This window comes from Chiloscyllium plagiosum, unplaced genomic scaffold, assembly GCF_037043375.1.
Source record: "Chiloscyllium plagiosum isolate Xiang-an unplaced genomic scaffold, Cpla_swu_hap1 HiC_scaffold_3, whole genome shotgun sequence".
Taxonomy (NCBI): Eukaryota; Metazoa; Chordata; class Chondrichthyes; order Orectolobiformes; family Hemiscylliidae; genus Chiloscyllium; species Chiloscyllium plagiosum.
The window spans coordinates 27,065,700-27,081,685 of NW_028270141.1; the positions used below are offsets into that span (position 1 = coordinate 27,065,700).

At 38.4% G+C, this 15,986-nt stretch overlaps 1 protein-coding gene across 2 annotated transcripts in view; it reads right to left on the reverse strand.

The window, feature by feature from the left end:
- Positions 1–15,986, reverse strand: part of sntg2 (syntrophin, gamma 2) — a 1,097,028-nt gene that overhangs the window by 918,968 nt on the left and 162,074 nt on the right. For both annotated transcript variants that reach the window (XM_087975850.1, XM_087975858.1), the window contains exon 2: positions 6,220–6,333. In XM_087975850.1, coding sequence (XP_087831976.1) covers positions 6,220–6,246 — 27 coding nt within the window. In that variant the 5' untranslated portion in view covers positions 6,247–6,333. The remainder of the gene's footprint in view (positions 1–6,219; positions 6,334–15,986) is intronic.

The window sequence follows — 15,986 nt, forward strand, 5'->3', positions numbered from 1 at the left end:
TATCGTCCATGACCTTTTCCACAGCAAATACTGATGCAAAATACTCGTTTAGTATCTCTCCTTCTCCTGCAGTTCCACACAAAGGCTGCCTTGCTGGTGTTTGAGGGGTCCTATTCTGTCCCTAGTTACCCTTTTGTCTTTAATGTATTTATAGAAACCCTTTGGATTCTCCTTAACTCTATTTGCCAAAGCTATCTCATGTCCCCTTTTTGCCCTCCTGATTTCCCTCTTAAGTATACTCCTGCTGCCTTTATGTTTTTCAAAGGATTCTCTCGATCTCTCCTGTATTTACCTGACATACGCTTCCTTCTTTTTCTTCCAAAATTTTAAGCTCACGCCTTAAATAGTTTGTTTCAGATTTGATTTCTCTTGGCTGCACACATGACAAAGATCGAAGGAATTTTAAAAAAAAATTAATTGGATCCAATCTGAGCACTACCCATCAAACTAAACTTCAGGTTCCAAATAGCTCATATTCTGGCCCAGACACAACAAGTCAATGAAAAGACAAATTCAACTCTGTTTCAATTTTTAGGATTTAAATTTCTTGATGAAGAGATTAAAACCAACTGTTTAATCTAGACAGGAGAAAGTGAGGACTGCAGATGCTGGAGATTAGAGTCGAGAGTGTGGTGCTGGAAAAGCACAGCAGGTCAGGCAGCATCCGAGGAGCAAGAGAATTGACGTTGTGGGCATAAACCCTTCATCAGGAATGAGGCTTGTGAGCCGGGGGCTGAGAGATAAAGGGGAGGTGTGCGCGGCTGAGGGGAAGGGAGCTGAGAGTGTTCAATCTGTCATACTCTCAGCTACCTTCCCCCATCCCCATTTATCTCTCAACCCCGGCTCATGAGCCTCATTCCGAATGAAGGGCTTATGCCTGAAAAGTCGATCCTCCTGCTCTTCGGATGCTGCCTGACCTGCTGTTGTTTTCCAGCACCACACTCTCGATGTTTAATCTAAGCAGTCAATTCTGGATAATTTCTTAACTGATGTCAAACAGAGCTGAGTTAAGATAAAATAGCTAAGTCTGATGCAGTCAAATCTTTATTGTACTGGAACATAGAACTGTATAGTACAGAGACAGGCCTTTTGGCCCATGCTGTTGTGCTGAATGTGACACCAAATTGAACTAATCCCTGCCCTTGGTCCACATTCTTCCATTCCTTGCATGTTAATGTGCTTATCTAAAAGTCTCTTAAATACTTCTATCATATCTGCCTTCACCACCACCCTGGCAGCATATTCTACACTCCTACCACTCTCTGTGGAAAACAGAACTTGCCCCTCAAATCTAATTTGAACTTCTCCCCTCTCACCTTAAATGCATGCTTCCTAAAATATTGCCTCCTTACAAAACATACCTGAACAAATCAATTTTCTGTGTGGAGTTTTAAGTTATGGATTGATGCGAAATAATTAGGTCCTAAATCTGGGCTGAACCATCTTCAAATGTTTTATTAATGACCTCTCCACATCATTAAGTCAGTATTGGAAATGTCCACCGATGATAGCACAATGTTCAGTACCGCACATAACATTACTGGAAGATAACCAAGGGCATTCAGAATTGTGGAAATGGTCAAATACAAGCTACCTGAAATGAAATAAGGCCACTTTGGATGACGTAATAAAGGACTGCCTCTATACATTTTTCAGATTAATAACTTACCTTGCAAGGAAAGGAATGGAGTGAGAAGATTAAGCGGAAATTTGGATTTCTCCAACTCACCTGAACTAAGAATTTATGCTCCATATTGTCCAGTCATTCTTCAAGTCAATGTCCAAGTTTTCATTCTATATTTGTTACTAGATTGTAATCAGCAGCAAGCCATACGAACTGGAAATAAACCTGCCCTCTTCACATTTAGGCATGAAATTATAAATATTAGGATGTGAATAGTCAATTAGTTTGAAGAAAGTTGTTTCTATTTCAAGGAAACTGCTTAATTGTAATTCAAAGTAAACACTTTGACAGCTCTTTATAAAATGGATGAATCCACTTCTATTTAGAATATTGTTATCAAGGATCAGATATTCATCCATGGACACTTCCAACAGGAGTTACAGGATGCCAATTCAAAGTTTGAGCCCTGACAAATATTATTCCTCGGGCATTTGTGATCAAATTAATTGACACATATTTGCCACTCACCTTATTGAATCCACTGAACTTGAAGTAGATATTGTCACAAGTTTATTTTTGGAAGATATGATTTTTAACACTTCTAACTGATTGAAATTATTGTAAATTTGGACAGACAGAAGACCAACTGTTTACAAAGGCAAAACAACCTAAAGGTGGGAGGTGAGTGAACATGAAACTTCTCTCAGTCTCAGGACGATATGAACAAGTGCTGAAAATTGAACATCTTGGTTATCATAGACAGACCACCTAAAAGAACCTCTTGGACATGTACATTGGAACTAGTATTTCAAGAGACATTTTGAGAACTTACAGCAGATTACTCTAAAAGAAGCCCCTAAGTCTGCTTCTCTCGTCTCAAAGAAACCAGCATCTGATTTCCCATGGAAACAGCTCCAGAAAAGAAGCATTAGGGGTTGAGAACTTTAAAATAATGTCAATATTTGCTACTTCTGACTGCATCCAAGAAAGCCAGGAATCAACGTTGTCCTCAATTTAAAACCTTACACCTCAGAGGTAACCAAAGAACTCTAAACCATATTTTGTGTGTATATGTGCATGTGCGAAACACTTGACTTTGAGTATTTATTATTTTACTCAGAGTTTGCAGAAAACAAATTTGCTCTTTCCTCAACACAAGAAAACTTTGGGCAATTGACTCCTTATTGGTTACAGTAAAAATGGTCAATTACATTTTTAATTGGAGAAAGTGCCTTGTGCAAGAGAAGCTTAAATCTTTGTCATGACCCACCAAAGAGGCTTAACAGAGAGGACTGGTTTATCCCTTCTCACTTGTTTGCAACAATATGGCATCACATTATGAATGTCTTAGACAGCAGTAGTAGATAAAGCATGAATCGAATGTATGTTAGACGGGAAAATGCTGTTATTCTAAATATGAAGATCTCAGGGTATTCTATAGAACTCCAACTGTATCCTTCCTAAATCCATACATGAAAAATACATCATTACATTTGGATTAATATTCTTGATACTGTAAGATTCAGGTACTGAAACTAGAAATATAAAAATATTAAAATTAGAATTCAGATAGGATCATGCATACCAAATATATACACATCTTGAGCTAAGTGCTTTCTCACATGATGAAAAAGTTTTGTAAAGCTGCAGATCCTTTTAGATCATCTCTAACTACGCATCCCCCACAACTCCAAATATCACTATGTGTATGAGAGATAGAAGATTGAAACAATAAATAGCAAGATTCAAATTTCACTTTGTTATACCATCATCACTAAGAATTAAGAGTGAGACAGCTAAACGTAAACCACAAAACAGCTGTAATATCAATTCTTCAGAAATCTAACCAGATTGATGACTGTCCCAAGTGCTCATACCTTTTTGTGCTCTTTCCTGGGAAATTGTAAAAAGAAACCAATGCAACTTATTCACCCAATAACCAGTTCAATCTGACAACCATCACAATGGTATCTATACTTCTTCAATAATGCCACAATGAAAACACAGCTTGAATGTCTGCTAATACTTCAGTAAAGAACAATTGAATACTAATAACACACTTAGCACTTACCTGACTACAGAAGGTAGGCAATGGCAAAAAAGCAAATCACACTCAAGAAGTGAGTGTACATTTTGGTGACAATTTTGTCTTTAAGGAGTTGAACCTGTGATACAGCATACCTGTTTCGTCTTTGAAGATGATAGTACAGAACTGCTTAGTTTGTCGATAGTAGACAGATGGTCAAAAGTATTCAAATCAATAGTTCTGTTTCAATTTTAAATAAAGTTCCAAAATCTATACCTCAATTATTAAACATGCTACAACATACTATAAATGATTGAAAACATATGGAATTTTAAGCATTTATGCAAGGAATATTGGCTGCAAAGAAATTATTAGTATGTTTGGATAACTTCTGAAACACAATAGGAAAGCCTTCGGTGAAGAGTAAGGCTGGATTAAAAAGTAAACTCGCCCCATGAAATCTTTATTATTTTTGAAATATATAAATGACATTAAATAAAAGACAAATCTATTTTATTCCCAATTGATTAAACATATTGTACATTGACACAATGTTCAAATCTTGCAACCGATCATTAAGGTAATTAATGGCTACTGTGGCCTTCACTCCAAATGGCAATATGCAGCATAAGCTATCATATTACATGTTGACATTCATTTACTGGTCAATTTAATACTTAGTATATATGTGACATAATTATTGGGTAATATGCTGCACCAGAACATGTATAATTTACATCTGCCCTGTGTTGGTTGAAGATTATCTCTCAATAAGATGTATGTAATTATATCAAAATATTAATTCTAACATCTGAATATCACCAATTATTGAACAACCAACTGAATAGGATATTTCTGTTCCTATTTTCATATGAGAACTACCTGCAAGGTACTGCTAATACACTTGCTGCCAGAGTGTATATTTCCATGGAATATTAACACCATCTGTACAAATCCTATTGTTGACATAACAAAACACAACAAATTCACAGCAGCAATGTGCAGACTCTAATTACATCGTGAGCTCAGATAGGACATTATGCAAATCACCATGTATGTTAAGCTGAAACTCATTAAAACTAATCTGCCTGTATTTTCCACATTAGAATACGGTTTATTAATTTACTGGAACTCTGAAGAAAAGTAAGTCACCAGATGAGCATTGTTCAATGCATAGTGTCTAATGAAACTTTGAAAAAGTACTCAATAAAGTTCCAAATCTGTGATTTTGAATTCAAGATGCCTGGAAGTGCTGACAACTTGGGTAGGACAGATTGAATCCTTTCTCATCAATATGTGGAGGGCAAGGACTCTTGGAATGCTCCGGCTAGGGAGCAGTAGCAAGCAAAATAAACTGGAGTTTGGTTTGGATTCCCCACATAAAATTGTTTCCATTTCTGGGCTCTTTTGATATTGTCTCACCACAATCACAATTTGTAAAATGACGTCTAGAACAGCTAGGCACAAACTGGTCAGAGTTAACTACAATGGTTTACAATTGATCTTGTACTTCAACTACAGAACTAGTTAAAGATAGTTAAAACCTCCAACCAGAAGGTTGAATATAACTTGTCAAAGAAATAAAGCACAAAAGATGTTTGCAAAAATCAAAATAATTGCAATGAATTTTCAACTGATTATGTCAAAATCGATCAGAATTAGCATTAACTTATATTGGCAGCAAATAAACATTTGCCTACATCTTAAGTGTTGTTACCTTATTATTTAAGTACCATAACATTAAATATTTTTTATCACCATTGTATTACAAAAAACAAAGAAAGAACAACAGGCAGCACAAGAACAGTCCATTTGGCCCTTCAGCCCTCCAAGCCTACGCTGCCACATTTCGCCCTTCCATGCTAAACCTGTCCTCAATTACAGGATCTGTATACCCCAATTCTCTTCCTATTCCTGTATTTGTCCAGGTGCTTCTTGAATGCTGTTATTGCGTCTGCTTCCACCACCTCCTCTGGCAGTGTGTTCCAGGCACTCACCATCCTTTGTGTGACAAACTTGCCTTGCCACATCTTTTTTAACTATCCCCCCTCACACTTTCAATCTGTGTCCCTAGTAATTGGCCCCCTGACCTTGGAAAAAGCCTCATACTTTCCATTTATCCATACCATTCACAATACTTTTTTTCCAAGAGATGGTTCTTCCAATTAATATCAATTATTGTCATTTTATGCCACAATCATATGAACCTTGCAACAAAAATAATACATTGCATTGAAAGACAGCAAAAATGATCTAACTTTACAGCAATTAATTTCGATCAAAACATACATTACCTTTAAATGTTCGCAAATATCATTCAAACATTTACACTAAGAATGAATGACTCCTGAATAACTCTGAAATACTGTCAGAAGAAACCTATACCTGTGGTAACATGATACTACCAACATGGAAAAGTCTTTCACAAACCATAATATCAGATTCTAAATATAGGATCCAACTACTCACATGGCATTGCAGAAACCCAAAATAATAGTACAAGTAGAATGAGCAAAAGCCATTTGCACTTCCACACAGGAATATATCTAGTTAAGGTAATCCAACTTACTGCAACTTCCAGCTCACTCAGATCCATGTGCAGTCCGGATAAATTTCATCAACAGCATGTGGAGAAGGCTGGGAGTCGTCTGGGATTTTGGAGAGGAATCTCAGCTGGATTGGACTGCAGAGAAAACAAGGCAACAGTGAGAGACATAAAAGGCAGAGTAGATAGCATATTCAGCAAGACAACATGCACAGAATAGCAATGGAATCCATGTCCACAAACTGTAGTATTTCAAACGTTGAGTTTATTCACCAAACAACACAAGTCTCAAAGGGATCTCTGTTACAGTGAGGTCAATCCCCTTGAGGTGAAATCGCATATGATAGTCCTGTCGCAGGGATCAGAATATCAGGCAATCATTTCTTATTTGACTTTGTTTTGTTTTCAGTGTAGCAAGCCAAGAAAACCTTGCATGACTGGCACAGTGTTCAACACATTGTTTTTTTTTGCTGACAAAGCGCAGCAGCAAATATCTTCTCCAACTGATGAAAAGTGAATGATTTGATCAATTGCCATTCCTTATAAGACATTTTTGTTTGGTAGTCTCCAGTGATGATCAATGTCTAAATAAAAATTGAAATTGATTTGTCCCCCAATGGTTATAATGCATTTTCTATCACCCTTTTCAAAATAGATTCCTTGCATATTTATGGGTATAATGGCATGCCTAAGTATGTTTGTTTTACATGCAGTATTTAATATATGTGTACGTCTGACTAACTCTGTGTGTTTTGTGTGAGACACTGTTGAGAGAATTTTAATTGTGGTGACCATTCCTCACAGTAAAACCTTCAATTGTGCTGCTTCTGTTCTTTCTCATTCCGCAGGCAATTTTACATTAAAAAGTCGTAGTGCCAATGAGTTGCATGGCAAACATATGTACTTCCTCAATGAGGAAAGATCTCCAGTGGTGCAACGTCCCTACAGTTCACAATGCTGCAGCTGATGGTGGGCTACGATTGAGCCTCCTGGACAAAAAGATGGGGCTCCACATCTTGAGCATAAACTTGATGCTGTCTTTAATGATGTCTTTCCTAGCTGACCATTCTCTATGTTTGCTGCTGGCTGCTGCTGTGGGCTCCAGTGCTGACCAGGGAGAGGCCTTCACTTCACATTCTTTTTATCCTGTTTGAGACCCAGAATAATTCCAGCAAGTGAATTGTGTAAAAGTTAAAAAAAAATCACACAACACCAGGTTATAGTCCAACAGGTTCTGTTACACCAAAATCTGGTGTTGTGTGATTTTTAACTTTGTCCACCCCAGTTCAACACTGGCACCTCAACATCATGTCTCAAAGTAGACAGCATTATCATATGTATCCATAGATCGAAGTCTTAGAACTGAGGAGCAGTAAGATTTCAGCATCCTTCCATTATCCACTCTAAACACTCTGATCTCCAGCATGTCCAGTCCTCACTTCCTCCTGGTGTACCCAACACACCCAGCTCCATCCATTACCAAATCTTGGTGCCCCCAACCCTACTCCAAACTCATTGCGCTCACCCCTGACTTGTCCTTTTCCAGTCCAAAAGCCTCTATGTGAGCTGTTATCCTTCCCTTGTGCTCCAGAATTTGATCGAGGAAAACTTCTGATTTTAAATATAACTGCACAAATCTGATCATCTTCAAGTGAATGTGAACTGGGTGTTGAGAGATTCTTATGTACCACTGACTTTACCTTGAAGGGAGGTTATAATGATAAAAAGGTTTTAAACTGATAAGCATTCATAGCTTGCAAATGTGCTCCACAAATGAAGCACAGGCTAATGTGAAAGATGACACTCTGCCAGCTTAATTTCTTCAGCTCACCCTACCATCAGAACATAAGAAATTCAGCCAGTTGCACCCTTTATTTTCTGTTCTAACTCATTCCATGACACCCACCTCAGCCCTTGTGTATGAATGTCAGTGAGCTCACTCATCCACATACATGTGGTAGGAGCAGCACTGTGTAAGCTAGTGTGCTTCCAAGTAAACCTGTTGGACTATAACCTGGTGCTGTGTGATTTTTAAATTTGCGGCAGGAGAAAGTAGTTCTACTGGGAAAGATTAACAGATCAACTGCTCTTATCCCGTTCTCCTTCATATGTTTGCACATAAAGCTATATGAAACATGTCGAGGAAAACATTGGATTACAGGCAAGAAAAGGATTTTTTTTGTAATGAGTTAGACCATCCTCTGTATGTTTTTCAATTAACTATTTGATTAATTTAGTTGAAGAGTCAACATTGCACAAATAGAGGAAAGACACTCAAATACAAAAATTGCTCACCTTCTAATATTGTCTCTTGGAGTGTAAGTTGATGAGGCCACTAGGAGTTGGAATCATGGCAGGTGGGGTTACTGAGTCAAGCAGTCGCCAAAATTTCTGTTTCCAGATATTGATTGATTTTAAGGGTTTAATTTGGGGATATTTCAGTGGTAGATTAGGGTACACAGCAACTGATGGGGGGAATCTTTTTGCCCTATATTTTGATGCCTTGAGTGCTCACTAACAATTGCAACTCCTCCAAATTAAGTCAGACTTTATGATTGTGTCAAAGGCAAATGGGAAGGACACAATATATGATTTACAACTTGTTAAAGGTAGAGTGTTCTGCGTGAGGTGCTCCAGGCAAGCAGCTATCTTTGTTGAACATGGAGCTAAAGGAATGTTTATGGATCTGGACTGTCAGAAGAAAGCAATGGGTGGGTTAAGGGTCAGGTTCTAAGACCTGATTGGACTGCAGAAGACGAGCTGAAACCATAGAATCATCATAGAACCCTTACAGTGTAGAAACAGGCCATTCACCCCAACAAGTCAACCCCAACTCACCCCTCTACCTTATCCCTGCATTTCCCACGGCTAATACGCCTAATGTACACAGCCTTGGACACGATGGACAATTTAGCATGGCCAAGCCACCTAACTTGCACATCTTTGGATGGCGGTGGTAGGGGAGAGAGGGGGTTGTGGGGTTTCTCAGCTAGGGAATGATGTAGAATTCCGGGTGAATGACAGGGTTAGAAAATAGAGTAGAAAAGTGGAATAAGGGCTTGGTCTCCAGATGAGATCCTGCCAAATCTGCAACTTCTGCCCACTAGAGTTAACCTTCAATGTCTGACATGAATCATTTGAAGAACTCATGACTGGAAACTACTGGACTTGAAACGTTAGCTCTGCTCTCACTCCACAGAGGCTGCCAGGTCTGCTGAATTTCTCTGGAACTTTCTGTCTTTATTTCAGCTTTCCGAAATCCACAATATTTTGCTTTTACTTCTGTCTATCAGCTTCCTACCTAAATGCCCATGTTGGGGAGTCTTTATAAGCAGATCTGCAATGTGAGACTGGCTTTGGACATTTCCTGTGTCCCGTGACCAGGTAAACACTCACTTTCCAATGTGGTCACTGACTGCTCTTTAAAATGAAAATTAACTTCTCTCTGCACTAGGTGCCAGCGAAGAAAGCTGGGATTTGAATCCAAGCCTCGCAGATTTAATTCTGCCTTGTGAGCAACTGCCATAAAGTGCATTGATTAATGTTAAATTAAGGGCCGTGTTGAAAGGAACATTTTATTTACAACCCGTACAGTCAATAGAAACTTTCAGCTCAGCTGTCAGGTTTTGGTTTAAAACCAGGAAACTGATCTAAAAACAGGTAAAATCATTTTTGAGCCCAATCACTGATTTTCTTATGAATGATTGATGCACTATTATTCAGCAACTAACACCAGACACACATAACTTCACTGACGTGAACACTTGGTAGTCAATACTTAACAAATTATAATTGTACAATCATTTTTATTTTCATTCTTTTAATGAAATAAATTATCTTAAAGTCATATTCATACTTGAAATTATGTAAATCAACTCAGTTTTTTTCAGAACATAAGATGTGAGAGCAAAAGTAGGCAATTCAGCCTATCAATTCTGCTCTGCCATTCAATAAGATCAGAGTTGATCTGATAATCCTTGACATTACTTCCCTAGCTATCCCCTGTAACCCTCGAATCCCTTACTGATTAAAAATCTGTCTATCTCAGCCTTGGATGTTCTGAGTGACACAGTCCCACAGGCGTCTGTGGTAAAGAATTCCACAGATTCACTGATCCCACAGAAGAAAACCCTCTCTCTCTGCTTAACATGGACAACCCTTGACTCTGAGATTATGCTGTCTTGTCTGAGATTCTCCATAAGAGGAGATAACCTTTCTGCATCTATCTGCTGACATCCTCTAAGCATTTTATATCTTTCAGTAAGGTCATCTCTCTTTCTTCAGAACTGCAATGACGCTTTAGTCCAAGGGAAAACAGCCCTTTGGTCCATCTCTTTCATGCTGACCAAGTTTCTCAAACCAAACTCGTCCCATTTGTCTGTGTTTAGCCCATATCCCTTGACACCATTCCTATTCATGTACCTGTTCAGGTGTCTTTTAAATGTTGTAACTGTACCTGCATCTACCACTTCCTCTGGCAGTTCATTCCACATGCGAACCACCTTCTGTGTGAAAAAGTTGCTCCTCAGGTGTCTTTTTAACTCTTTCCCTTCTCACCTTAAACATATGCCCCCTAGTTTTGAACTCCCCTACACTCAGGAAAAAGCATTTGCTATTCACCTTATCTATGCCCTTCATGATTTTATTAACCTGTATAATGGTCACCCCTCGACCTCTTATACTTACGGGGACAAAAAGGCTGAGCCTATCCAGCCTCTACAAACCCTCCAGTCCCTGTAACATTTTGGCAAATCTTTTCTGCATCCTCTCCAATTTAATAATATGCGTCCTATCAGCAAGCTGACCAGAACTGTACACAGTACTCCGAAAGTGGCCTGACCAATGTCCTGTACAACTACTATACTCAATGGTCTAAGCAATGAAGGCAAGTGTGCCAAACATTTTCTTTACCACCTTGTCTACCCACAATGCAACTTTCAAAGATCTATGCCCCTGAACCGCTAGATCTCTCCGTTTGACAACACTCCCCAGGGCCCAAACATTGTCTGTGTAAACCCTGCCCTGCTTTGTCTTACCCAAATGCAATACCTTACATTTATCCAATTTAAACTCAATCTGCCACTCCTCGCCCCACTGGCCCAGTTGATCAATATCCCATTGTACTCTTAGACAACCTTCTTCATTATACCACCAATTCTGGCTTCACATGCAAACTTACTAGCAATGTCTTAACTTTCAACTTTTATTTTAAGATTGACGAGATAGTCTATATTAATAATAGCTATAAACCACAACTAGAAAGCCATTCTATCTGGTAGAAATAAAACCTCCCATTGCATCAAAGTTTCACCAGCTCAGCTTAGAGATGAGTTGTCACAATGATTGATTGTAAAGAGAAGAACTGAAGCTTTCATAAGGAGTGCTTCATAATCAAAAGACATTTATCCAATTGATTCAGTAGTTATAATGAAAATTACAAGAGACTCCACATCTAACTGAGCCTGGATGTCCATTAACCAATCAAGTAGTACTGAAACACTCATATTTACATAAACTTGACCAACACCCTTTCAATACATTGACCCTTACAATAACTGCTTATTTATATTTTCATAAAATTGCACACATAAATCCAAATGTTGACTACTAACTTCCTGAAAGCAGCGGACTATGTGATTGGCCATAGCCAGTATGCTATTCTGAATGTTCCTGACATTGCAAAACAAGTGGATTTTAGAATCCACAATAAACCGTATGTTAATATTTTGGATTGTCTCCTGAATAAACAAATTCAAAAATACTTAATGCAGAAAATTATTGCAAATAATGTTACATTTTCAATCAGAATGACCTTACAGTACATTATATATTCTATAATATTCTATGCTGCTGTTATACTGTGATTAGTACATTGATGTGTAGAAAGATTAGCTAGGGATGGGTATGATGCAGCAGGATAACTTGTGACCCTTACATATGGCTTCATCAATAAAAAAGTAATCTGTACACATAACAAGAGGCACCAAATCTTTCTAGTGAAATGCTTTGAATATTTCGGAGAGACATCTGACCAACAAATGAAGAAAATCATGCACATACTTTTGCATTCAGTGTATCTCTAACAATATTTATTTATTAGATAGTTGTGATGTATATGAATAGCATAAACCTTCGTGAACAGGGCACAATTTCAATGTTTGAGCATGAAACATAACTTGAAAGTATCATGAACAGTACAGAGGATAAATAGAACTACAAAACACCATGGACATGTTTGTAAAATGAACAACAAAGTAGCAGATGTAGCTTGTTATAGAGAAGGGTGAGGTCATCCAGTTTTGTCGGAAGAACAAGGAGAGACAATATAAAATACAAGGTACAATTCCAAACGCATGCAGGAGCAGAGGGACCTGCTTGTATAAACACATAAATCATTGAAGGTCACTGGATTGATTGAAAAAGTAATAAATGGTACATACAGTAACCCAGGTTTACTGGTTTCCTTATAATTTACAAAGGCAAGAAGCTTATGTTGAACTTGTACAAGACTCTGGTTTGACCTCACCTGGAGTTTTGCAAACAATTCTGGAAGATGCATTTTACAAAGGGATTGAAGACATTGGAGAGAATGCAGAGACCCAAAATTATTCATTTGGAAGCTGAGATGAAGATATTGTCATGTATCAAGAAGGGGGACCAGATACCTGGACATTTAATTCCAGAGGATGGCCACAACCCTGAGGGTAGGCCAGTCCAGTACCATCTGTAATAAGAGACAGGACAGTGTGACTACAAGTAAGGGGCAGATAAAGGGTTGGAGAATACTGTAGTTCAGAAGCTTCAACCCATGCAATTGTTCAACAGGTTTGAGGCACTTGGTGGTGTGGATGAAAACAAGACATGTACAGAAGAGAAGCAGATCTTAAGTGCCTTAGATCAAGATGATTTCAAAGGGAGAGTAGTAGAAAGAAATGTAGTAGTAAGTAATAGTAGTAATAGCAGACAATAGATACAATAGATAGTGAGAACAGATGAGAGTTTGAGTCCTAAAGGCTACGTTGTTTACTAAGCCTACTGACCTGACAACATAATGTTTTTTTTTTATTTCTATAGAACATAGTTGTGTAATGGAAATGAGCAGTTATAGTATCAGTTTCAGGATTTCTGTTGAGGGCTGGATAGGAAATTGGAGTGGCAGAGGGATGATCCAGTTGCTGTGGTCCATATAGGCACCAACAACATAGGCAGGACTGAGCAAGAAATTCTTTTCAGACATATGAGGAGTTAGGTACCAAATTGAAGGTCAAAACCTCAAGTGTAATAACCTCTGGATTGTTACTTGAGCCAATGGGTAGAGGACACATAAGATTAGTGAAATGAATATGTAGATCAAAGACCGGTGTGAGAAATCAGGTTCCAGTTTATTACAGGTTATCAATACTGGGGAAAGTGGGTGCTGTATTACCATTTACACCAGAAACTGAATGGTGCTCTAGTAAACTGGGAAGTGATGGCTTAGTGGTATGAACACTATACAGTTAATCCAGAAAACTGAGGGTCTGAGTTCAAATCACACCATGGCAAATGATGGGAGTTTAACTCAATATGAATCTGGGATTAAGAGTCTAATGAAAACCATGAATTCATCATCGACTGTTGGAAAAACCCACCCAACTATTGAATGCCTTTTAGAGAAGGAAACCACATCTTTATCTTGACTACATGTAACTCCAGACCTACAGCAATGTGCTTGACTCTTATCTGCCCTGTGGCCAATGATGGACAGTAATAAATGCCAGCCTAGCCAGTGATGCCTTCATTCCATGAATGAATTAAATTGTATGTATCAGAGACACAGACCTCGCACAATAGTCACCCCAAATTCCTCAAGTGTTTTCACCTGCGTTACTTTCACAAAATCCTGCAAATCCACTGGCAGAATAATCATACCAATAGGAGCATCCTCTCCCAAGCCAACATCCTCAGCATCAGGGCACTGATCAAGCACAACCAGCTACTTGCTTATGATTCCCCAAATAAGTGCTCTACTCTAAGTTCTGCAAAGGCAAGCAACTCTTAGAAAGGTAGATGAAATGCTACAAAAACAGTGTGCAACCTTTCCTAAACAATTGCAACATCTCAATGACACATGGGAATCACTAGCTTTAGAATGCACAAATTGGAGAATCACTGCCCGCAATAGTGTCAATCACTTCAAGTGTCATCAAGTGGATCATGTCGAGGCCAAGTGCAAGGAGTGGAAAAGCAGCCCCTGTTTAGACCCAGAAACAAATGCAGCATCTTTGTTTTGTTCTTTCTTCCCTTTTTCCTGTTCTTTAATAAAAGTTAGCGTTAATGATGGCTTGAAGGCTTTATGTGCACTGTTACTACATTCGACTGTGTTATGCTATCCTTGGCATTAGGGAAACAGTAACTCTCCTTCAGACTGGGTTTAATGTGGGATGTTGCTCAGAACAAGTAGCCATTGTAAATTTGTTCTTGTGGATGCAGCAGAATATGACAGCTGATCAAACAGATGTTTTAAATGCCAATATATTTACAAATGTGAAATGTTATTTACAATGAAGTGTATCCCAAGTCATTCAGGAGTCCTCGGTCTCTTTACAACTACTGTGAAGGGTTATGACTGGCAATATTTAGCTGGGTATTAAATATGTCATTGGCAGTGGAAAACCTGGAAGGTCCCAATAATACCTCTGCTGCTTGTGAGCAGAGGAGAATTCACAAATAACTGGCTAGAGCGAACAGAGAGAAATAATCCATGAAACCCTCTAAAATTGACACTTTGCCCATTTCTGGACAAATTCAGTCTGATGCTTCCTCTTGTGGGCATATTGAGAACCACGGAGCACTCTTTAAAAATTAATGGTTGCGCTTTTCAGACAGCGATAAGGAAATATATTTTCGGATTTCGGAACTTTCAGCCTTCCGAAGATGGTGTAAATATTTTAAGGCATAAGGAAGAAATAGATTCTTGCTAAGGAAGGGAATCAAAGATTATTGGGTGCAGCTGGGGATATGGAATTTGAAACACAAATACATTAGATGCGATGTGAATAACAGAGTTGGATGAAGAGGCTCCATAGCCTACATCTGCTCTGAATTTGGTTTGTATGTCAAAGATTCACAAGAATGTTTCCAGCAATGAGGAACTTCAGTAGCTTGGAGCAGTTAGAACTACTTTCTTTTTTCTGTAGAAATATGCATAAATGGTCTCCCAAAAAGTCAGTGTTTCCTGGTTCAGGCGCCCATGTTGACATTACTAAGTCAGTAGAATAGTCTTTAGTATACCCTTCGATTTTTATCTATTGCCAGGATTAGTAAATGACCTTCAACATGAGGTAAACACAAAAGTAGCCTTGAGCTGAATGGTGGATAGAGAGGGAGGTGACCATCTGACATCTTGATTTAATTGGTTTGACAGGTTTGAACCAGTGATTGAGCGAGGATAAGCTGCCAATCCCTGGAAATAGACATAAACATGCTCAGCAGCATGGAACAATCCTGTTCACATAACAGTCCTCATTAGGCAGCCGGTTTCTTGAGATAGAAGATGGAACTGGTAAAATGGAGGCAGACTAAGATCTAAGACTTCAGCTTGATCTAGAGAGCAGACATTGTCATTGCAAGCTACTGAAATCAACTCGTTCGGTTCCAATTCACAATTGTTGTGGGTTATACACTTTTCTATTTAGCTAAAGTATCATATCTACACTGCTGTTCCTTAATAAAGTTAAATAACATATATTAAAATAATTTATAAATATTCAATTTTCTATCTACTGTGCCTACTCTACTCAAAATCATAC